The sequence below is a fragment of the Amblyomma maculatum genome, chromosome 3, assembly GCF_055883805.1.
Source record: "Amblyomma maculatum isolate TAMU_Amacu chromosome 3, ASM5588380v1, whole genome shotgun sequence".
NCBI lineage: Eukaryota > Metazoa > Arthropoda > Arachnida > Ixodida > Ixodidae > Amblyomma > Amblyomma maculatum.
This window is the reverse complement of record NC_139346.1, coordinates 180,599,107-180,624,743: the sequence shown is the minus strand read 5'-3', so window position 1 is coordinate 180,624,743 and position 25,637 is coordinate 180,599,107. Positions and strand designations below refer to the sequence as shown.

General features: G+C 43.7%; 1 protein-coding gene across 2 annotated transcripts in view; it reads left to right on the top strand.

Annotated features, from left to right (window-relative positions):
• LOC146197084 (carbohydrate-responsive element-binding protein-like) overlaps window positions 1-25,637 on the top strand; it is a 58,559-nt gene that overhangs the window by 15,422 nt on the left and 17,500 nt on the right. The window contains exons 9-18 of one of the 2 annotated variants that reach the window (XM_084598827.1): window positions 2,100-2,549; window positions 4,834-5,086; window positions 8,332-8,504; window positions 12,120-12,219; window positions 13,684-13,730; window positions 19,665-19,802; window positions 22,783-22,870; window positions 22,966-23,065; window positions 24,362-24,485; window positions 24,707-24,836. In XM_084598827.1, coding sequence (XP_084454953.1) covers window positions 2,100-2,549; window positions 4,834-5,086; window positions 8,332-8,504; window positions 12,120-12,219; window positions 13,684-13,730; window positions 19,665-19,802; window positions 22,783-22,870; window positions 22,966-23,065; window positions 24,362-24,485; window positions 24,707-24,836 — 1,603 coding nt within the window. The remainder of the gene's footprint in view (window positions 1-2,099; window positions 2,550-4,833; window positions 5,087-8,331; window positions 8,505-12,119; window positions 12,220-13,683; window positions 13,731-19,664; window positions 19,803-22,782; window positions 22,871-22,965; window positions 23,066-24,361; window positions 24,486-24,706; window positions 24,837-25,637) is intronic. The other variant, XM_084598828.1, reaches the window with a different exon arrangement.

Below are 25,637 nucleotides of genomic sequence, written 5' to 3'. Positions count from 1 at the left end.
GACGTGGCCCCATCCGCACTAGAAATAGGTATGATTGCTTATCCACATAGCAGACCATTTGCTTGGGCTTGCCTGGGTAGAAGACCTGGCAGACAGCTGTGACCAGATGGAAGTGAGCTAAGCAGCACTGAGTTGTGCAGAGTCAATATTTTCTGTACATTTGTGAGAACAAGAGAGATTTAAGTGGAGTAGCTTTTCACTTAGGATTGCAGAGTTTGGAGGGGGTTTTATATTTGGTGCTTCAGTGAGCTATTTCTATAATTCCTAAAAACAAGGCGATTGGGATAATGGTTGATGAGTACTCTTACTAAAATGCTCCAGAATGAAAGCTGGCTGGTGGTTAGTGCCAATGGAGAGTTCTTTGATTGACGTGATAGTGTCATACCAGTTTCTGAAACAAACAAAAGGTCATTCCATGATTTTGTGACAGAATACTACCTAATTTGTAGGCTAATGATTGATGAGTACTGTTTCTAAAATGCTCCGGAATGAAAGCTGGCTGGTGGTTAGTGCCAATGGAGAGTTCTTGTCATACCAGTTTCTGAAACAAATAAAAGGTCATTCCTTAATCCCCAGTGGGAAGAAAAAGAAAAATCCAGTGCCTTTTCTTTTGTACGAAGCCAAAAACAAACTGAACGTGTGAGGAATGCAGGAAGCCCAGAGCGAGAGAAATGCCCGCTAGTGATGGGTTACCATGACTGAGGTTCCAAATTCAAACTAGTACATGCTCTGTTGTGCGGCAGCATGCTCTTTCTTGTTTTGTTTTGTTGATCTAAATAATAATAGCCATGTAAATGGGCAATGGCTACTAATTGCGTGCCAAGGTTTGCCAGCGCTGGCAGATTATGTTGGGTGCCACAGGCACTGCAATGCGCCACCAGTGGTGCCGAATTCCTTGCACACTTGTTTCACTTTTGTGTTGAGCTGAGATGCCGTATTTCCTTGTGCTACAGGGCTAAAGACTACTTCACTTCAAAAGCTGATTCTCATTGTAGGTTCGAACTCGTCATTGGTGCTAACCACTAGAAAGCTGGTTATTTAGTATAGTTTAGTTAAATAGCAGCTGCATAACTATAAGTTATCTTTTGACAGATGTCCTCTGTGGCTGACAGTTCCTGCCTGCATATAAACATTTTTTTTTTCTCAAGAAATATAGTGCTTCCTTAGACACCTAGTACCACTCCATTTATATTTTCTTAATTGCACTGGCAATGTCGTAGAAAGGAAGTTAGTAATTACTATTGCCTGAGGTTAAAATATGCAATATCCGATTTTGAGATGTTTTATTTGTAGCAAAAGCTTCTCGATATCATCTTAGTTTTCTCATAAGCGTGATGACGTGTTGTTAATGAAAAACTTAGCAGTTTTTAGGTATCTAGTTTTATGCATTAGTATTAAAAAGCAGCCAGTTGTGCAGCTAAGTGCACGTCACTACTTTACAGGCTAGATGCTTCACACTGTATTTCAGTGCTCGCATAACAGGAGTATAATTTTACAACGTAAAGAGCAAGCGCAGTGGGCGAAGCCTGCTTAAGCAGCTAAGCTAAGGGTAGAGTGGTGCCCAACATAAATTGCAGTATTTCACCATGGCTACTTGTGCATTTGGGAGACATTTTTCATTTTGACAAAAACCGGCGTACATTTACGGTGACTCCAAAGTAGGTTTGCGTGTGCTCATATGCCAAAAGCAGATGTCCTTTTTTTTTTTTTTCTTTCTTTCGTGCTGAATAAAAAAACAGTGTGTTTCTCACTATGCTAAAAAGGTCACCCAACAACACTGAAATTTTAGATTACATGAAACAAAATGCGAGACAGTTCTGCTTCAAAGAAGCTCGTATGGCATGACACAATGTGGCCCGAGATGCCACGAGGGTTGCCAGCAACCAACCAAGAAAAAGGAAGACGTCCTAAATAGCAGCAACCACGTGCTGAGTAGTTTCAGACCATTGGACCTATTCATTTTAGCCTTTGGTGGAAGTCCAAACATTGAAATGCTTAACTCGCAGATTTCGGTTCACAGAGTAGTACTTAGTACTGGGAGAACAGCTTAGGAGCTGCATCTCGATAATCTCCTCTGAATCTTTGTTCTCTCTCGGCAGCTTCCTTTGGCGGCTGCTCCAAGGCCAACCGTAGCGGCCCTGTCCTTTGGAGCAGAAGTGCCCCAATACATGCCTAAGCAGCCATCACGGCCGCCGCCCCCAAAGTTGAGGCCGCGGGCCCCAATCAACCAGTTCCAGCCAGCGCCAGCTGAACTGCAGGCCTTCCAGCAGGCATCCGTATCTGCTGTCCCTCATGCAAGCTTGAATGGGCTGCAGCAGCAGCCGGCCACCACACTGGTCATTGAGCCCCACATGGGAGACAAGATGGTGCAAGGTGGTGCCACGGCTAAGCGACCCTTGTACCCTGCCTCGCAAGAGACCATGGACGGTGTGGAGAGCCAGTACAGTGCCAGCCTTATGGGACAGGTGACGGCCAGTTTCATCCCCACTGACAACGGAGCCCTTGTCGCTGGCAAGAGCATCAACTTTGCCATGCCAAGAACAGGCACAGTAAGTGCCACAGCATCCTTTTGGGCTCGTAACAAAGGAAATTCATTTCAGAAAGCTGTCTCTATACACATTTTTGCTCTCGTGCATCGTCAGTGTCAGGTGAAATGCAAAAAGTCAGTCCCTGAACAGAAAAACAAGATGTGGTGGAGACCACTTTCGACATAACCGCTTATTGTGCAAGACCAGTTATAACGTGGTTTTTGCCAGCCACTGGCCTACCTCCCATAGGACTCAATATAAAGTCACACCGTTTACTACGCAGGCACGAAGCGAAATACCGGTTAATAGTGTGGGTTTGAAATCTGCCTGGCAAAATTACAGAACAGCAATCGCACTTCCGTGCGCTGCGCCGGCTTCTCTGCGTGATGCAGTACACCGCGCTACGTGTTTAGGGCGCAACACAAGCGCGTGCGCCGCTTGTTTCCTCTCTCTCCTCTCTCTCAGTGTATTGCTCCCGTCTTGTGCAAGATTGCGCAATAGCTAATCTTTTTTCATGTTGTGGGCTGCCACAACAGTGCACTAAACACTAAATGGGAGTTCCTCTGACAGCCTCACCGCAAGACTTGTTTTCCAGCCAAGAGATCTCGGAACGCCTCGAATTCCTTGTGCGAAAAGAGCCAATTATGCTTTAGCTTACCGCGTGCAGTGTGACTGCGGAGGTTAGTGTGACCACATTCGCGAAACTGGGCATGCATTGATAACAAGTGCATGCGCAATTCTGCGATGGCGGGCGCAATAGTTTTTGCAACGGAGCTGCACGCTGTATGCTAAGACTAGTCTAAATGCGGAGCAGGTTTAGTGAGTCAATTGCTTTTTTTTGCACTGACTAATAAGGCGTTTATTTTCAGTAAGGCATGTATTTTTAACCTGAAAATGTAACTTTTGATTATAGTGCATTACCGCTTGTAGTGCAGATTTCCACGGCAACCGCAAGTACTAGTTTAATAATCTGATTTTAACTTCGAATCTGTGAGGAGTATTGTTTGGAAGTGTTTGTGGATCCTCCGCCTATAATTCCTCTTCTGCAGTTAATATCTTTTTTCTCTCTCTCTTAGTTTTTCTCTTGATCTTTCATTTGATGCTTATGGTAGATTTCTTTTTGTGTTCAGCGGCAACAGAATGACAGCAACTGGCCTCGAGAGTTCGCAAGATTTGTACCCAACTGTTGCTTGTCGCTAGTTGTCTTGAAAGTTTCAGTAGCTTATTGTGTTAGCTTTTGTCGTTGAGTGACTGATAGTGCTACCTGTGCCAAGCTACTGAGAATTGGGGCGCATTGCAATGTTACCAGCATTCATAAAACCATAGTTGTGTTCAAAACTGCAGCCCGTGCCTTGCTTTTCCTGTACTCTCTCTATCACACCACCGTGCAAGTGCAGCTTTTGTAGAACCTCGTTGATATTTTCCCGGTTTATGCAATTTCCTCGTTTGCACACACAAAATGTATTAACGAGGTTTTACTGTAATTGCAACGTCACTGGCAGCTGCAGCTACGGTCGCTGCAAGTTAAACCATGCGCTGTGTTCCACAGCCTGGTGGTTTAGAAATTGCTTGAAGGGAAGGTCAGAATCATGTGGAAAGTTGCGTAAACTATTACCAAAGCAAGGTATCACCAAAAAGCATACTTATCATTTAAAGGGTGTGCAACTCAAGGTCGCGAGGCAAAAAGAAAATTGGTGACATGCAACCATCGCAGCATTTTTACTTTACAAAGTGACCTCCATGACTGCCAGGGACAAATTCAACTGGCAGGGGCGAATTCAAAAGTCTCAAAGATTGTACAACCGTTTTGGTTGAGAAGCAGCTGTGGCGGGGCTGTTGGACTCTGCTCAGTTTTTCAGCTTTTCAGGTTTTCTTCAGGCTTCAGAACAAGGCGTTACCTGTCGACTCTGTGAAAAAACAATGACATGACGAAATGTTTTCACAGCATATAAACAGCATGATCTCACTGTCAACTGGTTTGATCGCAGTGTGTTACATTTTATGTTGACTTTGATTGCTCCAAACTTTGCTTAATTTGAACTGCATTGGCATTCCCATGCAGTTTGCTTTTGGCAACACATTTTCGCTGTTTCCAGGTGCACTTATCTATAAAAATAACTACTTTTTTTTTTTTATAGAACAAACTTTGATTACTTTTTAAATTGCTCAGTGGATCGTGTAATTAGCAGATGTGTTAACTTCTTCACATAGTCTTTTTTTCTCTGGTTCTTGCACGAAAAGAAAGCATATATGCATTTGAGCTTTCCTTATTTCTTTTTTTTTTTTTCTGATCGTGCATGTATAGCAGCCAAAGAGCCGGACCAGGTCTCGCAGCATGTCAACTCCACAAAGCAACACCAAAATGGCTTCCGTAGCACCGGCACCGGTCACTAAACAGGCCGCTTCACTAAATCAGCTGCCCCAAGTCAACTCACCTCCACAGGTGCTGACACCAAAGCTCTCGGTGTCGGTGTCTTCGCTCCCAGGGTCGATGCCCTCCAACTCAGTGTCTCCACCACTGCAGCCGAGTGCCGTCCTTACCCAACTCCTAACCTCAGGTAAGGCAGGGCTGGTGTACATGGCGGTTCATGGTAACGGGATATGATTTTGAATTGCTGCCGTAGCTAAAAACACAAGCTTTCCATGCTTGCAGTAGTTGCTACCACCATGCAAGATCATGGGAAAACAACTGAAGCACATTGTTATTTGATAACGAGGGCTTTCAACGAGTGCTGCTTTCAGCTGTTATTCCCATCATCAGCATTGTAACACAAGGCTGAAGTGCAAAAATGGCCTGTTGTAAAGTGCACGTATGCGCAGATGATGACTTGCTGTTATCCGAACTCTTTTCGTACATTGGGTATTCTTGCAAAGTTATATTAGGGACATCACTGAAGCCTCACATAGAAACTTCGTTCTTTAAGAATGTCCGGGGTATGCTCATGCACTGCCGCATAGGCTTGTCTGGAGCGTGTAAACAGCGTACTGTCGCGTGACGGGGACAATGTCCGCTGGTGACAATCGCAGATGTTCGCTGCGTTTGGGGTATTGTAGAGTTTTTGCCAGTGGCCTCGGCCTCCAAGCAGTATCCTCTTAAACGCGCACTCTCTAATGGATCAAGCATGTAACCAGGTGGTGTTTGTTTGTTTGTTTGTTTGTTTGTTTGTTTGTTTGTTTGTTTGTTGTTTTTTTAGTTTGTATTTGTATTTGTGGTGGTGGGAAATATGATTTGTTCAGTTCAGTAAAGGATTGTGCTAGGCAGTGCAGTAGAACCTTGTTGATACATTCCCGTTTCATGCACTCAGAATCGTGGGCAGTAATATCCCTGTCACGGGGCCAACGCAGAACTACCTTGAACTTAATAAGCGAGTAATTACTCATTGACATCCACCCAAGCGCCCATAGAAACCTACTCCACCTTGGGGGATTCCCCTAAATATTTGACCAATACCTTGAACTTCCCTGGCCTAAAGGAGTGGAAAGGAGTCGTAGGGAGTTTCGCTTCAAAGGGGTGGTCACCGTGTCACACGGCCTACGAGCTTCTCAGGGAAGCTGCCAGGAGATCATTACACGATGTATATTTTGCAAAAAACACATATATAAATAACGTTCAAAAGAACTGATATATATTTACATTACTTTTTCTTTCGCTAAATGCAATTATCTGGACGTATTACTGTAAAATAAAACACATTTTCTAAAAAAATAAAAAGAAAGAACGAGCATGTTCTAAGTGCAGCATTTTCATCCTCTCCGCTGAACACCATGTGCAGCATTTGCGACTCGGCGTCCCCGCCGCCACTCTCTTTCATCGTTCCATCCACTGTGATTATCAACTTGCTCGTGTTTTGGTGCATTTTGGTTATAGAACGAATGATAACCATACCAGCTGTCTCAATCTGCCGTCTACAAGTGAAGCAGGCGCAGTCAAGTGAGAGTATGGTGCTGTCGCAAGAATCACATAACTAACTGAACTGGAATACTAATTTTATGCAATAAAGCTTATTTAACAGCAGAAATAGAACTATTGAAAAAAAAAGTGTATATTTAGCGACTAGAAAATAAAGCGCTTTGTAGACGAGAGTACTCCCTTCACCCTTCAAGGGAGAATGCAAATCTCTTTTTGCTAGGAACTTAAACGTCCTTTCCTAAATGACTGCTGTCTAACATGCATCTCCCTCAATATAAAAAAATGACCTTAAGTGAAGGGAATTGAAAGGACTTCAGCCATGCCCGTGTGACAGGGGCATAAGACATTCCCAACTATTTTTTTCCCCGGTTAATATGTTTCCGGATAACACGATTTCCTAATTTCTACGTTCAAAATTTCGACAAATTGTGGTCGTATACTGCGTTTTGCGATCAGCTGAACATGTTTTAACGAGTACTCATGATATGAAAAACTGATCAATGGCACTCACCCACCACAGTATCAAAGAAAGCCAACATACTAGGCACCCTTTCCCATGAAAACATGACTTCGTTAGGAGAAATGCGGTGGCTTCCTTGTGATGCCTTAGGCACATAGGGGGGAACCATTTGATAACTACTATTTGCGTGTATCAAGCGAGCCAGGTCTAGGGGATGCAGCATGAGCAAAAACGCGGCGACCGTAAGCAATTGCGATGGCTTCTCCACATGTCACTGGTGTAAGGGAACAAAGCATCCAGAAACAGCCAAGGAAGCGATCCCTCCTCGTCATTGCCCTCTACGAATCGAACAGGATTTGTAACTAAACCTCATCCACGCTTAGGAAAATGCAAATGCGGATTGAATTCTGCAAGAGTTAAAGAAGGGACCTGTACATGCCGGATGTCTGTACTAAATGCTAATCTACGATTTTATGCAGTGAAAGTCTCAATCTTAATTTCCTCTGCAGCTCATTCAGCTGTTAAATTTTTCAAAATCAGGCAGTTCAGATCATATGTTTTCTCGGATAATATGTTTTTCTCTGCATTATTTTTTTAAACATATCAACGAGGTTTTACTGCCCAAGCTAAGTGAGAATTCTGCTAAGAGGGTTAGGTAGGGGTTATCATTAGAGTGTAGGTGCACTATTTATTCATATTCCTTTTGTGTGTGATGAGTGTATACTCCTCTTGTATATATTTCTGGCATGCAAAAAAAGAAAAAAAACCTTAACCTTGCCTTTATATCTGCTACCTGTGTCTAGGGTGCTATGTGACAGGCCCAATCTGTCTGATCTACTGCATGGGTAGATCAAGAAAGCTGCTGCTGCTTGGCATATAGCATAATCTGCTTGCAGCAAAACCAAATATATAGTAACGATTTCACTGGCAGTGGCATAGTAACTGGTGTGGAGAGACAGAAAATAAAAGATATGAAACTGGTCATCCTTACGACTGGTTATCTATGTATATATGTATAGCACTCATTTTATGCTGAAAATTATTGCCTTTAATTTCAGTGAGCCCTTGTTTCTGCACATTAAAAGAAGAAGTTGGGTAGTATTATTCTGCGCTCAACTGTAGGCTTCTTTTCCTGTTGCCTTTCTTCTATTTTACCTTGCACATTGTGCCGAATTTTCATGCACAGTTCACAGCTTGTTGCTACCCAGATAGCAAAGTTTCTGCTGTGATTTGTTAGTTTCTTTTCTTTGTGTTACCATGATGGCCTCCTGTATGGAAATGTTTGGCATAAAAACTGCTGCGCACCTATTTTCATATTCGACCTTTTCTTCTGCAGCGCTGGAAATTGGCATGATAGAAAACGCAAAAGAGGGCTCAGCATGGAAGTCGAGTGAGTTTGCCCGACTCACAACTGAGTGTGCATGCTCGTACAGGCAACGGCTTCTCATGGGAAGCTCAGGCCGCGGGCGAGAGCCCCAGTGTGAGCAGCACAGCGGGAGCCTCCACTTCCGCCACAGTCACCATCATCAACTCCGTGGCATCACCATTGCCGGCAGCGGCAGCACAACCGCAGACTTTCGTTCTGGCTCCAGTCACACTTTCAGCGGTGAGTGCATTTTCCCCACCACCATGCCCATGCTCCAACAGTCTTGAAATGGTGCCAGCATGGGCTCGATTGCAGCCTTTCTGTCTGGGGAGGAGCCTCAAACACATGGCCCTTATGCGGCCTGCGGAGCTATGTGATGCATCCTGCGGCTCCGAACATTTACGTCTTTGTCTCGAAATCATGCGTCATTTTCATGAGTCTGCTTTGCCGCGAGTCTCGATTTCCAACTAAAATCAACTAAAAGACCTCGGCCTCGGACACTACACGTTCTCTGTGGAAATGAAAGTAGGCATTGGCCCTTTAATTTGTGGGAACTTTAGACGGGCAACAGTCGCTGCACTTTTGCTCATGCTGTTTGCCCCAGACCTGGCCAGCTCATATGCAAGCGAATAGTAGTTGTAGTTATCAGATGATTCATCCCTTCCTATAAGGCACCGCAAAAGAAGCTGCCGCGTTTCTCCTCATGAATACATGTTTCCGCGGTAACGGGCGCCTTGTATGCTGGCCGTTGGCATTCTGTGATGCTTCGCCCCATTGCACATGGGCACTGCAGGAAAGCAACTGTGGCGGGTGAGCGCCGCTGATCAGCTTTTCAGGTCGCAAGCGATTGTTAGCACATGTCCAGTTGGTCGCAAGACATATTTATACGACCACAGTTTGTCGAAATTTTGAATGTAGCTACTGGGGAAGCGTGTTATCCGGGAACATATTAGCTGGGAGAAAAATAGTGTATGCAGGAGATGTTTTACTGTCCGCGATTTTGAACTTATGAAACAGGAAATTGTATTAATCGGGGCTGTATCAATGAAGTTCTAATGTACATGATTGTGCTCCGCTGCTGTTGCCAACAGTGGCGCAGGATAGTAGGAGCACCGTCCTGATGGGCCCAGGTTGCCCTTACCTTTTGTAGTGCTGCAGACAGCTTGTGAAAGAAAGTCTAGATTTCTTCCATACACTCAACCCCACTTATAACAATACCGCTTAGAACAATATATCGAATATAACAATGAAGCAACGTGGCACCATCAGCTTTTTCATGTTTTCTGTAGTAAAATAAACTGGTTATAACAATACTGTCTAGCAAATTATTGCTTGTAACAAATAAATCTGGTCACCAGGAGCCAACTGTAAGGGTGACATAATACATGGAAATGCTGCAACCGCACCAGCTGAACCACACATAAAGCGAATCCTTTCTTTTTTGCCGTCACTGTTCTCTCAGTCCTGCAAGCGCATAAAATTTCGTGTCAAGGATTTCTTCTGGAAAGCGGGCTTCATTCGGAATGCCAGTTACATGAAAGGTCACGAAGCTCACAACTATGTACTGATAAGGATATGAAACTGTCAAAGCTGACTGATAGATTTTTTCTGCAAAGAAATTAACATTGCAAGCTACTTTCCTGTCATTAAAACCTCTGAAGTTTGTCATTTCTTTCTTTTTTTTTTTTGCCTAACCCGGTTATAACAGTTATTGTTTATAACAATAATGTTTCGTTTACTTGGCAATTCAGTATTGTTATAAGTTGGTTTGAGTGTATTTTCACATGCTGTGCCCCTTTCACGTATGCACCGCAAAGATGCCATCATGATGACTGACTGCTGCTATGTTTTTACTTTTCATAAAATGTTTCCGAGGCTTGGGCTGCTCTATGGAAGCATATCGTAGTTCTCAGGAGCTTCACATGCTTGCTCTTAACTTCCACGTAGAGGCTCCTCTCTTTCTGCTCTTCCTGTAACATCTTCGCAGGAACTAACAGCTGATATGTTAGCACTGCTTTTATATATATACACAGTCAAATGCTTTAGAAAATTCAATGAAAACACAATCCGTCTATTGGTTATCGTTCATGTTAGATAGTACTTCGTGAGTGAATTCCATAAGTTGAGTATTTCATGAGAGATCTTTCCTAAAACCTATATATATATATATATATATTTGTTTCCAGGCACTGCAGAGAAGCCACGCCACCACTCTGGGTGATGGGGGGACTGCTGCTGACATGCCCTGTGATAAGGGCACTAATATTTTAGTTAGATGGCATCCTCGAGGCGCTGCTGATGAAGTTATGTGATGTTAGGAAGATAGTGAGAGACCGGAAAGCGTGGCGCGATATGGTCCATAGGGTCACGAAGAGTCGGACACGACTGAATGACTGAACTGAACTGATTTTTGTACACCCTCCCAATTTTCAAACGTGAACGTGCGAGCATCGATCTCCAAGTCCATATAAGCTCAGTATATGGAGCACAGCGGCGAATTTTGCAAGAATACGCGCAACGCATGCACTCAGTTTCATTTGGGGGGGGGGAGGGGGGGGGGGGGGGGGGGCTTTTAGGTTATAAATAATGCATCAAGCGGTAGCTCTCCAGCTGGATCGAATGCGATATGCACCCACTGATTATATCACTTGCACATCAGAAGTTTTTTTCGTTTTCCTATAGTTTGCGCAGCACTCTCCTTCGGCAAAGAGGTATATCCTTGCACATCCTTCCGGTGAGGAACGACATCTTGTAAAGAATAACGCAGACGCCTTGCCAGTGTCCTACCAGAAATAAATTGATTGGTTTTCTTGAGAGTAAAAACAAAAAATAAAATAAAGCCTCAATAACGATTTCTTTGCTCGTACTAGTAAGAACGCAGATGAAAGGCATTACACATTGTAAGTAATACACTTTGAAGGGCTAGTTGGTTCATATTAATTGAATGAGTAAAACTGTGCTAAAAAGACGGTACGTAAGAAAACACACAGGCACAAACAAGGCGCAGTTGTTTGTGCCTGTGTGTTTTCTTACGTCCCGTCTTTTTAGCGCAGTTTTACTCGTTCAACACATTGTAACGCGTGACTGCAACGCGTGACTGCAACGACATATGATTGGATTATTTCGGATATCGTGTTACATCTTCCTCTCCTCCAGGAAAGAAGGCGGTACAGCCGCCCAAATCTTTCACTGGCGTGTGCGATGGCGGCCTTTTCTAAGCTCCTGCGCCTTACTGCGGGTAAAACTTGAAAGAAGGTAAAGATTACGCAAGGGCTTGGTGAGCCCTTGCTTATACTTGGACTTATTGCAGGTTAGCTCCTCATTAGTGCTCAGAATCGCAGAAAATGCAGCCGTCACAAGGATTTTGTCTTTTTTTGGTGCCGTGCCAAAAACAGTAGAAAAGGTGTTAATAGATAAAAAAAGGGAGAGTGGTTGGGTCCAGTTCCGATAACAGCCTGACAGAAGAAGCTGCACCGGACTGTTTATTACGCTCATGCAATGTTCTCGTTGATTTCACTGTTGGGCTTCGTCATATTGCACTTAACAACTCAGTAGTCGAGGCTCACAAGTTCAGGCTAAAAAATTGGGAGGGTATACATGTTTGGCTGGTCAATAAATCTCACGATCATAACTTGTCAAAATCTTAAATGGCAAGGCCAAGAAATCATCTTACGCAGAAGTGCATAAAACGGAAGGAAAATGGTGTGGCTCAGTAGAACATTTTTAATACCTTGCGATTATTAGTGCGTGAACCAGAAACATACCAGTGAGGTTTCACTGTATTCATCTACAGGGACAAAGTCATGGTTGAAAATTGCCAACTCATTGTACTTTGTTTTTCCTGCTTATTGATAGATCTCCAGTACAAACAACCTGCAGCGCAACTTGATTGTTGGCTCAGCATCCATCATGTCATCATCCATGTCCATAATCCCTTCAAAGCAGCTGGATTCAGGTGAGTAACTAGAGCATCTTGTGTTTGTAGTAATGTGAAGGCTCTTTCATCGACCACAGCCAATAGCATGTCTACACGTTGTGGTGTGGTGGTAAGCCCCTGCATCACCTGCATTTGTTGTAAATACTAATTGGACATTGAAATTTGTGTTATTGTAGTTATGAATTGATTTTTTAGCCCAGCAGTCTTGCTAGTTTTAAAAATCTCATTCTCTAAAACCCCCCCCCCCCCCCCCTTTCCTTTTTTTTTTCTTTGTGTGTATGGACAACAGTGGCTGTCATTGAGCCAGAGGACAGTGCCATCTGAAATTATGGCTGGAACATTATGATTAGCAGATTAGGACACAAAGGATGAAAATGGATTCGTAGGGCAGAGTGCTAGACCTAACTTGATGCCATAGCAAGTTGAAAATCTTTCGCACTGTGCCGATGATGTACATAGTGCAAACCTTGATTAAAAATCCAAGGGGCTTTTCTACTGCTTGCTAAGTTCTGGCAACTTCACTCACTGTCGTAGCGTGTTATGCCAGGATGTGATCTGTTGTGCTTAACGTATGTTACCATTCGTATTCATCAGTTTAGCTATTCAGTATGTGCCAGGGAGGTTTTGTGGCAGTACTGATGAAGCCATTGGTTGGATGTCATGTGTTATGATTGAAACATACAAAAATAGCGCAACACCGCACAAGGCTGAAAAAGAACACACACAAACATTCATGATTGTCCCTTTCGTCCTTGTGTGGCATTGCATTATTTGTATGTCACGTGTTAGTAACTCGCGTAATCAGAACCTGCTTCCAGTTTTCTCTTCCTACCGTTTTATAACTATTGGGCTCATTAGCTTGAAAATCGTTTCACTCGGATCGTTTCATTATCCTCCGGTTTGGCCTTTCAAATGTCTTAGTGGCCTTCTCACAGTAGATTGCCTATTCTTGGACAGAAAACTGCGCAGGCTTTATTGTGAAGCAAATAGTGACATTTCTGAAAAAGATTAGGGTCTGTATTCCGAATTTGCATCGTTATTCAAAGTGTCGCTATCTCCCTGACCTCGAGTCATCTGGTTGGTGGAAGCACTGGAACCGGATGTCAGTTTGATTGCCACCACTTTCGGTTCCAGCGTTTCCACCAATCATGACTCGAAGTCTGGAAGATTATGACACTTTCGATAATGGCGCAAACTCAGAATACGGACCTAGCTCAACTCTGGGCTGCTAAAAGCAGGAGTAAGCGTACATCGATCAAAATGTAGACGCAACATTTGCTGAAAGAAGTCTTTGGTGCATTTGAATGTTACTGCACTGTCTGTTTGCAGCATCCAGATAAGAGCCTTGTTGCATACTTGTTGGACTTGATGTATTAGTAATTGAAATTTAGTTTAGAAAGATGTTTTTGAGAGCGTGTGGCATAAAAGCATTTTTTTTTTTTTTTTGCATGTATATAATGGGCTTGTTTCTTGGCATTTCAGCTGTCCCAACTGCAGTTATGCCACAGGCCAAGGCTGCAGATGCTCCTGTAAGCATGCCAGACATATCTGTACAAGCCTTTTACATAACTGCTTATCTGCTGTGCTCCAGAATTAGTTCTGTTTTTCAGGCTCAGTTTTTGCACACCTAATGGCTTGCTAAATGCCTTAGCATGCTCTTAATGTATGTTTAAATTCTCATTTGGTATATGCAGTAAAAGCTCGTTAATTATAAATTCACGGGACCGAAAAAAAAACTGAATTATCTAAAAAAATAAGTATCAAGAAACACTTGCATAACGTTTATTTTAGGAAAAATTTCGCGATTATTTCCTGCTTTTTAGACTAGAATGGCACTGCAGTGACTACATTTTGCATTCACATCACTGCTTTGCTACGTGCACGATATCGGGAACATTGAAATAGAACTGCTTGAAAATGGTAAGGGCCTACCCTGTATCCTTCACAGTGTGACGCGGTAGCTGCGGTGCCCCCTCACAAGCAGTCTGCGTTTCGTGTGAGGCTTTAACGCACAACAGACTGAACAGCTCTTGACGAGCGCAGATTTTTGGAGCAGTTGAAGAACCACATAGATGGAAGCACGAAAAAGCACCCATTGTCACCAGTGCTCATCCAAAACACTGCACAACTGCACCAACTGCAAGACTTATCAAGAAAACTTTCTTAGTACAGAAGTGTCTAGTAGATTGTAGAGGAGGAATTTTTCTTCACAGTGGTATTAGCGATAATCCATATATTTATTTTATAAGTGATATAAAAAAAAACTATCAGCAAAAAAATGGTAGGTAAAAAAACAAAAGTATCAAAGTTTCTTGATATAAACAAGACAAAAAAATTTCAAAATATATATTTTTTACAACAGGGACCAATGCAACATTGCAACAAATTCTAGCTTTCTGTGTACAGTATTCACTGAGTTAGAGAAGAAAACAGTAGTCGAGGTCGACCCCTGGCATCTTCTAGCGGAAAACACAACTCCCTGCACTGCCGGTGGCAAGTAATACAGTCGAACCCAGATATATCGAACTCGAAGGGGATCGCGCAATAGTTCGATATATCGATAATTCGATGTATAGAAATCGGCTTGTCACGGCACTTACGATGTGAAAAAACGATACCGTATTTGTCGCGTAATCAACCCACTCGCATAATGAACCTACCCTCCACTTTTGCACCGAAAATTTGAAAAAAAAAAAAAATGCATTAAGGCCAGCTCGCTCACATGCAAGCAATTGAGCGATCTCAGCAATGAGCGGCAGCGACAGAGCGAAAAATTTCAAACTTGCTTGAACTGCGTCCCTCTAGCTGCTCGAGCCACCGCGGCAGCTCAAAACAAGGTTTCTGTGTCACTGAGGCAGAAATTGCGAGCGTTTTCGCTTGCATATCGATGGCGCGCGTCACTCCGTTTCGGTCGTCTCATCCACAGCTCATTTCTTGGCAGCGTGCCAAGATGCTGCGCAGCAATAACGTCGGAGCACGTTTTATCTTTTGATAGCTCCTGCGGTGGCGGGGAGCGAACTTGGCAGCGTGCCCGTGATGGCTTGTTTGTACAAGCCTGGTTCGGTTTATCACGCCGCGCTTGAGGCGGGGCGTCATGATCGCAGCAGCTGTCCGCGTGCTTTCGTTGATTCGTACATGCAAGAATAAACGACACCTGCCAAAAAAAAAAGCCTGCCGCTTCTTAACGTCTGAACAGCACGATAAAAAAAGATGACTCGCAAAAAAAAGAAAAAACAAGAAAACAAAAACAAAGGGAGAGCTGCCGCTTTTTAACGTCTGCAAGCGCCATAGCCACGTCAGCCGCCGTCCGCGCGCAGAGGGTTCGCAACACACGCTGGAGAAAGCGTCCTACGCCTGTCTAAAAACTGACTGAGCTGGCTTGGCGCATGCTGAAGGAGAGAGATAGCTCGGCAAAAGAATGGGCACACCCACGCACATGGCTTGAAATCGTCATGTGTTGATGCGCGGGAAACGATAACTGCAGATGCGCGCCTTTGGGGGAATGGGCGCGGCGCTGCCCAGACCAACCGTCGCCGAACTGTCCCCTCTCATTCCTTCCGCGCGTGGCTTGAAAACGTCACGCGGCAAACGGCCAAGGGTGATGCGATCGTCTTTGGGAAAGGCACACTTTCCAGTGCGTGGTGCGAAGTTCGATATATCGAACGACCGGTGAAATTAAGTTCGATATATGACGTGGCTTTCCTATACTTTTACATGGGATTTTCAAGGGGATATTCTGTGAGTTCGATATATCCAAAATTCGATATATCCGGGTTCGATATAACCGGGTTCGACTGTACTACCCAGAAGGTGTTGTCACCCTGCAGATAACAGTTGTGACCTTCAGAACAGTGATCTCTTTCAATCAGCGCGCAACAAAAGCGGAAATGTTTGGGGAGTGAACACGATACTTATCGAGGCATGACTGTCCACGTTCCGGGTTGGTTTGACGTAGTTTCCCTGTCAATGCTAAAATCTGAAGAGCTGAATTCGACTTCCGTGTCATCACTGCTGCTGTTCGCATCCAAAAATGAGCTCTTCGATGCTTCAACTTCCGCGGAATTGCGCAGAAGCAGGAGCGCGCGATGTCGACGCCATGATGTGAACAAGGAGCGTCGATCATCCGACTCCAGAGACCATTTGGATGGGCGCAGCACGGCGGAAAAAATAGAGCCAAAAGCAAAACTGAAAGAAAGGTTTCTCTATTTCCCATTGGATGACGCCACTTGTCAAGGAGCGCTTTGAAAACAGAAAAATTCGAATCGTGAAACCATCGATAGTGGGCTATCAATGGGAATAGGTGCGGACAGGAAAGTGTTACCAGTTCTTCACTGCTGGAAGAGTATGCCTTCTTTGTGTCAGTAAAACAGCTTTCTTAGAATTAAAAACACTAGTGGGGATACAAAATGGGGTGTGTCTACTACAACTGCACATGTGGAGAATGGCAGTGAGGGCCTGAAGGTGGTCAGTCACAACACTGTTGAGTGAGCCCGGCGGATACATGTTCTTAGGTTATTCACTGAATGCTGTCTTGATCATGTACAGTAGAATCTCATTGACTGAATCTCGTGAGGCATGAAAAATCAGTAGTTTAACATGGTTACATCAGTCATTAATGCAAGAGCACAGTGCACTCAGTGCTTTATGTTGGTTAATTTTGAAGATGTTAACCAGGGCCAAATTCGGATGTGACCATTGAGCTAGACGCTGTCCATTACATCTGGATACCAGTTTTATTTTGATTTGGCCGAGGTCAATTTACAGTTGACCAGGGCCAAATTCGGATGCCCATGGAGCTGGGCGCTATCCATTATACCTGGATACTGGTTTTGGTTCAATTTGACTGTGGTAAATTTACACGTGGCCAGGACCAAATACGGATGTGGCCATGGAGCTGGGCACTGTCCATTATACCTGGAGCCGAGGTCAATTTACTCGTGACCAGAGCCAAATTCGGATGTGACCATGGAGCTGGGCATGTTCCATTATACCTGGATACCCTTTTTGGTTCAATTTGGCCAAGGTCAATTTACACGTGACCAGAGCCAAATTTGGGTGTGACCTTGGAGCTGGGCACTGTCCCTTATACTTGGATACCGGTTCTGGTTCAGTTTGGCCGAGGTCAAATGACAGTTGATCAGGGCCAAATTCGGAATTGACCATGAGCTGAGCGCTGTCTATTATACCTGGAGATCGGTTTTTGTTCAGTTTGGCCGAAGTTAAATGACAGTTGACCAGGGCTAAATTCGGATGTGACCATAGAGCTGGGCACTGTCCATTATACCTGGATACCGGTTTTGATTCAGTTTGGCCAAGGTCAATTTACAGTTGACCAGGGCCAAATTAGAATGTGACCGTTGAGCTGGGTGCTGTCCTTATACATGGGTACCAGTTTTGGTTCAATTTGGCCAAGGTCGATTTTCAAGTGACCAGGGCTAATTTGGATGTGACCATGGAGCTGAGCACTGTCCATTTTACTTGGATACCGGTTTTTGTTCAGTTTGGCCGAAATCAAATGACAGTTGATCAGGGCCAAATTCGGATGGGACCATGGGAGCTGGGCGCGTTCCATTATAGGTGGATACCGGTTTTGGTTCAGTTTGGTCAAGGTCAATTTACAGGTGACCAGGGCCAAATTTGGATGTGACCATTGAGTTGGGCGCGTTCCATTATACCTGGATACCGGTTTTGGTTCAATTTGGCCGAGGTCAATCTACAGTTGATCAGGGCCAAATTCAGATGTGACCATTAAGCTACGTGCTGTCCATTATACCTGGATACCAATTTTCAAATGACCAGGGCCAGCCCCAAGCCGAATTTAGGCACGCCCATTGAACTGGGTGCAGTTCATTATACTTGGATATCAAGTGTGGTCCAGTTTGGTCGAGATCGATTTTTGGGTGACGCTGACCAAATTTTGAGATTGGCTGAGGTCCATGGGTAGACATGGTACACCGTACTACGCTTTGGTTTATTGTACACTTGCTATTCTAGACCAGACAGAGTCATTTCAAGGTCATATTTAATCTTCCCTCCCTTTCATCTTTTGTGAATATGTGTCATCCAGAAAAGGACAGTCATATTTACAGAAGCATGAGAAATGCATTTATGGAGATATGTTTACGGCTTATGAGATTTATTTACATTTGCGTGCCACTGCTCACTGCTGGCAGTGCCTGATGTGTGACTGACTGTGGTGGCATCAACAATGTACAGGCCATGCATTGCCCCTCTCTGGTCGTTATGTGTACCGTGCAACTACAACATTGACGATGCTGAGGCTCTACATAACTGTTATTTGCTTGGATTGTGTGCTCTGCAACTGGCAAACTCATATTTGGAATGTAAAAGCAATGCTTACTGCTCGCAGGTGTACCTGAGTTTCCCTCATTCATACTATCCATAGTTGTGTGAAAAAGTATTCCGACCATCCGAATTTCTGTTCGTTGTACAAGGTGCACCTTCGCTGGGGCATGTTACAAGTTCCTATCAGTCAAGATCATGATCCTTCAATATCTGAAGATTGTGTAATCCTTTAGAACTTATAATAAATAACCTATGGCAAAGTGCAAACCGTGGAAACCTTTAAAAGAGATCTGTGGCCTGCTTGTAAACTGCAGCCCAAAATTAAGCAAAGGATGAAGTACATAAAGCAACTAGTCTACTTTGTGTTTTGTAACTCATTGTTTGTACCTCATCCTCTGTTTATGTTGCCCTGTGGATCTCCAAGCAACCCATAGGCACCAAATTTTGGTTGCATTTTTCTTCTTTTTAGTGATGCACAATATATTGCTGTACATGCATCACCACAAGGTGTTCATCTACAACAGCTAAATAATTTATAACCTCTTTTTTTTTTTTTTTCTGTCACTCACCTCTGGGTTTCGATTTCAACACTGAAGTGATGGCTATAATGTCTAAGTTAAACCTAGGTCATGTGAGAGAATAAAAAACTGCTGTATAATCACCTCTTCTCCAGTTATGATTCCTGTTCTTAAGACAGGCTGGTCATTCCTCACATAACCTAAACTTTGTCCTCGTAACCATTGCGCGTGTGTTGAAACTGAAACAGAGGAGAAAAGAAATTCTATTACAAGTTATTCGGCAGTCGTTAACAAATAGCACGTGGCAGTCCATGTATAATGTTGTCTAACGCATAACTTGGACGAATAAAATATGCGACGGAAAAATTAGGTATTCATGCATCTTAGCAATGCAGTGTTGCACTAATTAGCTCCCGTACAACAGTTGTATACCTTTAAGGGTCACAGAGTGCATTCGTGCTAAGCTGCAGCGCTTGGACCTTGAACCTCATTTTATCCTCAGCCCCGTGATCATCCCGAAAATGTTATTGTACATTAATGAAAAATGGTGCCTTGATTTTGGCAGGGATTTTGTTTTTTTCTGGTCAGGTCATTTGAATGCTGTCACCTGTGTGTGATGACAGACTTCCTGATTTGCAGTCCGCCACCACCCCAGTTCCTGCCAGTCCAGCAAAGCCGTTCAGGCCCAAGTCAGACGAAGAGCGTGTTCAGTACAAGGAGCACCGGAGGGTGTGCCATATCAACGCAGAACAGAAGCGACGTTTCAACATCAAGGTAGTGAGTGCGACCTGTGCTTGTTCTTTTTCTTGCAAGCCCACCTGTCGAGGCATGATGGTTGCATTCTTCTTCGTTTATTAATGACCGGGAAATTTAATTCCTAACGTGGCAGCATAGTAGATGGGCGCCGTGGCAAAGCAGTGATGAAAGCACACTGAAGGCCATCAACATCAATCGTTAGTCACCTTTTTAGATTTATTTTTTAATCGGCAATGCGGCTTGAAATATCTTGCATCAAAAGTGTGCATCTGAAAGCTCATTGAGTTGGCTTTCATACATTGCAGGTTTTTAAAATGATCTTGGCCACATTTCTTATGCATCAAATACCGACATCATTTGTTTAATTGATGATGAAAAATTCACGTGATCTTAAACATAGCTTGAACTTAGTGATATTAGTGAAAGCTCTGTTAAGCATGGTTGTACGCGGTTTTATGGTTTGAATTAGGAGGGACACTCAAGCTTCGCCTTGAGAGTAGGCGCAACAGCACCTTTAAGGGGAGATGCTCCTCGAAAACACTTTTTCTTTAATATTGAACCTAAGGTTATGAAACATTGGCCATTTATAGAGTTTTTAATGCTGATTCCAAATATGTTTTTACTTTCTACATATCTTTATTAGTTTTTGTGTAGAAGTGTCTGCAAAAGCACAATATAGGGCCTTTTGTGCACACTTTTTTGATAATGAAATGCATGTTTATACCAGCTTGCAATAGCTCATTCTGTTGCTTTGGTAATATAGTATGTCGAAAGCTACTTCAAATTTATTCATTTTATCCTATAATTGTAAAAAAAATTTAGAAACACCAATCTGTATTATTTGGGCACCATGTATCAACATTCTGAATTTTTTTCAAAAAAAGCAAAAAAAGTTCAAGAGATTTTTTATAACTAGGTAGATAACATTCTACACACTTTGAAGAGGCTGTGTGCAAAATTTCATCCAAATCTGACTACTGAAAGTACTCAAAGCTTGTTGCACAAAATGTAAAAAATGCTGAAAACTACGAATGGAGAAAATTGCATTTGAAAGTTTTAAACTTCTGTATTTTTTCATAAACACAACAAAAGCACATTAAACTTCTTGCCACTGCTTTCATGGCCGCACCATGAACTTTCTTGCCGATCGCAGCAAAGTTCTTGTGGTGTAATGAGTTCGGCAGGTCAAGAATTGCACAAAATCGCGACAGCTGTTCGTGTCCGATGCCAATCGCGCGCGCAGCCACCACCACCTTCACGTTGACGGCGAAGCTGTCGCGAGAGCTTCCACTCCGATAGTCCCGATTTCCACTGGCGCTATCTGCAAGTCCACCGGGCACAACGCGGCTCGAGGTGTGCACAGCAGAAAGCACTGATGCTGGGCACTCACTACTTTCATAGTGCAGCTCAAGAAAATCCACCGGTTCGCGTACCGCAAGGGTACAGGTGCGGCACGTAGGGCAAGCAGCACCGCTTACCAACACCGTAAGCGTTCTAATCTCGCATATCGCAGCACTCGTAGAATATCGATGACCGCATGCTACCTTATCTTCCTTGAAGAGTCCAACCTTCACCTCCGAGGTGCTCACAAAGTTCACTGCGGCATCGATCTCGTCCGAGTGCACGTTGGCCTGGTTAGGACTAGCTTGCGTCTCCCGCTGCAGTTTTCCGGTGAGGTCCGCGACGCCGTCCTCGGTACGGGTTCTTCGACCAAGACTTTCGAGCTCGGAAGTTGCGCTTTTGAGTGTCGTTCATCGCGAACTCAACAAATGCTAAAAGGCCGCTGAAAAGAACTAGCACAGCACGATGTAGCGCGATCCAGACGCTGCACAAAACGAAAGCAGGAGGTAGGCTTCGCCACAGCGTCGTATCAGTCCAGGCCAATGGCGGCCTCTCTAGAGCACCACGTGATTTAAAAGGTCCAGTAGGGATGCTTGAAGCGTGCGCGGAAAACGTTTTTTTTTATTATTTGCATCAGAGATACGAAACTGCGAGAGATGCTATCTACAAGAGAAAGGCTTACTCAACCTCTCCCAGCAAACGGCAATGGCGGGCGACGCGTCGTTCTCGAGGTATAGGCGCACGAAAATTGACGATTTGCGTGGAAAATAGCATTTTCTCGAGCCACCGTGGTTGAATAAAATGGACCTTTTACTAACTTCACGATCGAATCTTGCCTTGATCTTTTAGAAAGTTGTAGCTAAATGTTTAAAGATAATTTTACAGGCAAAAACTCAAAACTGAAAAATTACTCGGCAAACTCGTTTTTCGACGCACATCTCCCCTTAACACTACTTTTTCATTCTATCATCTTATTATATATTTTTGCTTTTATCTTGGGGAAAAGGAAGGCACAGTATCTCCCTTACCTTTAGGTGGATACCTACACTTAATCAGGTTAAGGTCATTCAGACCCAAGGAGGCAAAATTCAAAGTTGCAGCCCAAATAGTAGAACTTGTGCTCTTAAAAAGCATACAGCAGTAACATGGGCTCGAAGCAAGCACGTTGTGCGTACCGGACAATCTGACGCTTTGAATTCATTATTACACCTTTGGTTGCAGCGGTTGCAATGCCATGTTCCAAAAGCAAAAGCAGCATGAACTGCAGCATGTTTTCGCTTTGATGCACCGTCAATGCTTAACACGTCACTTTGTACCAACTGTTTCCACTCGATGTGATTGTAAGTGGTCCTCTCATGTCATTTTGTGTTTTGTCACCACGAAACTTGCGCAGTTGTGCTAATATTCCAGCAATTCAGCACTAGCTAAGAGATAGTCAGCGTAGTGAGTTAATTATATCAAGGTCAACTGCCAGTTAGTGTTCGTTGCATGAAGCTTTCAGATACACTCGCTTTAATAAGGGCTAGCATTGGGAAATGGAAAAATTTTCTAACTTTGAGGAATTCGCTACATGGAGATTTGTTGCATAGAGATCTAACTGTATTTGTGTGTATGCTGCACAGTTAGCGGCAGGCTTTCAACAAACAACACTTTTCTGCAGAATGGGTTCGAGTCCCTACGGCATCTGCTTCCTTCTCTGAGCCAGAATCCAGACTCCAAAGTCAGCAAGGCACAGATGTTGCAGCAAGGTATGTGCAGCTTGACATTATTTTATTTGCTTTGTTTTTTTTCTGTCTTTAACATTGGGCAGACATAGTAGCTGCTGTGTTGTTTTTCTGTCCAGCTGGGGAATACATACGAACGCTGAAGAATGAGCGTCAGCAGCAACAGGAAGAGGCTGACAGGCTGAAGAAGCAGATTGAAACGTACAACCAGGCAATCAGGTATTTGTCATCAACCAGTTAGTCTCTCCCTTTGCAGCATTACATGTTTGGAAATATTTCTTCTCTCACTGACGACACAAATTTGTGATGTATTCAGTGCCACGGTTGTAAAGGAATCAGCCCTGCTCTATCTGTAAGACAGAGCTCATATTCTGAAGTTCTTCTCAAGGGGCACAATCATGTTGGTCTGCTAAGGTGGCACTCTGTCTTTGGTTTTCTGTGATGCCGTAAAAAGCCCTTGCGTTATCCAAGGTTTTTCAGGGAATCGTGTGCTAGCAATTACATTCTTTTTTATTGTTGCAGGCAGTAGGAACAACACTGTGATGGGCAGGATGAGAAATTAGGATCTCTTTGCTGTTGTTTTTTTAAGTTGCATGAATATAATGCAGGCGGGGAAGTTCGTGAGCTGAGGCGAAATTCAAACGAAATATTACGGTTATGATGCAGTCTCAAAATTTTCAGGCCAGCCATAGCCACGTCTCCGTGCCCATTGTTTCAAAAGAAACAAAATATGCCAATGGCTTTCTAAAATACAGTAGCAGTAGATTTGTTGACATCAGTTAAAAGGCAATGCTTCAGATACGTTTGCTGCAATCAAGAAGCCAGTCTTCTGACAGTTTAATGCAGGTAGCCAGCACACTTCCGTGCCATTGCCATTCGGCATTTCGAGGTTTTCAGTCCTGTGCCTGTTTGCCTTTTCTTGCTTTCCATACTCTATTTAACTCTTCCAGGGCCTTCTCTTTCTCAATGATTCACATTGCCTGCCTTGGGTTACCGGTGGTTCATGTCCCATATGCAAGCTATACAGCAACGAATGCAAAGTCGCAGTGAAACCATGTTGCACTCAGTTAAGTTCAAAGAGCTTGTGAAAAGCACCGTTACTATTGCCTTCTACTGATGGATTAGAGAAGCTGATTTTGTCCGTGGCTCATTGGTGGATCGTACCATGCCAAAGGAAACTTCAGGGTGGCCCATCTGTGGGTCTTGAAGCAAATTGATTAGGTCTTTGAAAATCGCTACTGCAGCAAACATGTTAACGACCTCTTCAGCCTGCAGAAAAAAATGTTACAGCACGTGACTGCGAGAGCAGGCAGATATATGCAGTAATAGCCAATAATTTTTCGCAGACCAGCTCCTGTTACCCAAAATATAAATAGGGCAGGCTTTTGTGCATAGCTTTCTATGGCTCTACTATGCCGTAGCCTTGACATTGGCCATTCTGGGACTCACTGTTGCATGTAGTGTGGGCAGCAACATTTGCTTCGCTTATGCTTTTGTTTTTTTATCACCTCACAGCTTGTACCAGAACCAGCTGCCTGCAACAGGTGTTCCATTACCATGTCAGCGAACGAACCACCTCAAGGAGAGCTTCGAAGAATATGTGCGGACAAGAACGCTTCAGAACTGGAAATTTTGGATTGTATCCTTTGAGGTGTGATGCAGTGTTGTATCTGGACTCTTCGGCTTGTCGTGTCAATGTAAGAAATCAAGGAACCATATCAAGGCCAGTTAGAAGAACATTGCTTGGTTGAGATGGGCGTGTATGTAACAGGCTGAAACTGTGTATGGTTATGTGTGCATGTGTGCAGCCTTTCTTGTTTGATATAGTTGTTTTTCTTAACCTGAAACTCCCGTGCACAGTTCAGCCTTCTTCTGGAGCCCTTGCTGGAGTCATACAACCAGACTGTCTCCAAAGCTGGGCTCGACGAGATGTGCAAGACAGTGCTCCTTTGGGTGGAGCAAAATTGTTCACTCCGGGCCCTCAGACCAGGTGAGATGGGATATTAACTGTAAAATATAGAAGTTGATGGTCATTGAACCTCTAATAAAAATGGTACTGAAGTTCTCGGGGCACACCCTAAGAACAAGGTCGAGAATATTAGTTGTGCGGGTCGGTTGGTTTACCTATCTTTACGATAGAAAAATGTACATTTAATTGAATTCTTTGGAGCGGCAAGCACTAGATGTAAGGTGACTAGTTACTATCCTGATACTTAGTCACCCTTAAGAACTATATTAGCTTTAATTGGACTCTGATAGCATTGAGGGTACAGCATAGGCCGCTTATAACCTAGGTCACAGGGGCCGCGAGGTCAAAATACACGTCAGATGGGAAGCATTCCTTTTAAAAACGTTTTATGAATCAGTGAATTAAAAGCAACCCACTAAGTGGATCCACTGCACGCTTAGATTAGCTTTAGAATACCGCTACCATGGAACTGTGTTTGTGCTTGTTATCAGCTCATGCATTCCACAAAGGTGGTCACACTGACCTCTTCAGTCGTGCTGCACGCGGTACACTAAAGCATCACTTAGCTTTTTTCGTTCCCACAACAAATGCGAGACGTCTTGGAACAGGGCCTTTTGGTTGGAAAGCAAGCTTTGCGGTGAGGCTGACAGAGGAATCCGGATTTTATGTTTAATGTGCTGTTGTGGCATCCTTTGTTGGCGTAGAGGAAAAACATTCGCCGCGTGTGCAAGAGGGCTATGGTTTGAATCCCGGTGTCGCGCAATTCCTCACCGAATTAAAAAAAAAAGAAGTCCACATGTCAGTGGAATTTTATAAACAGGT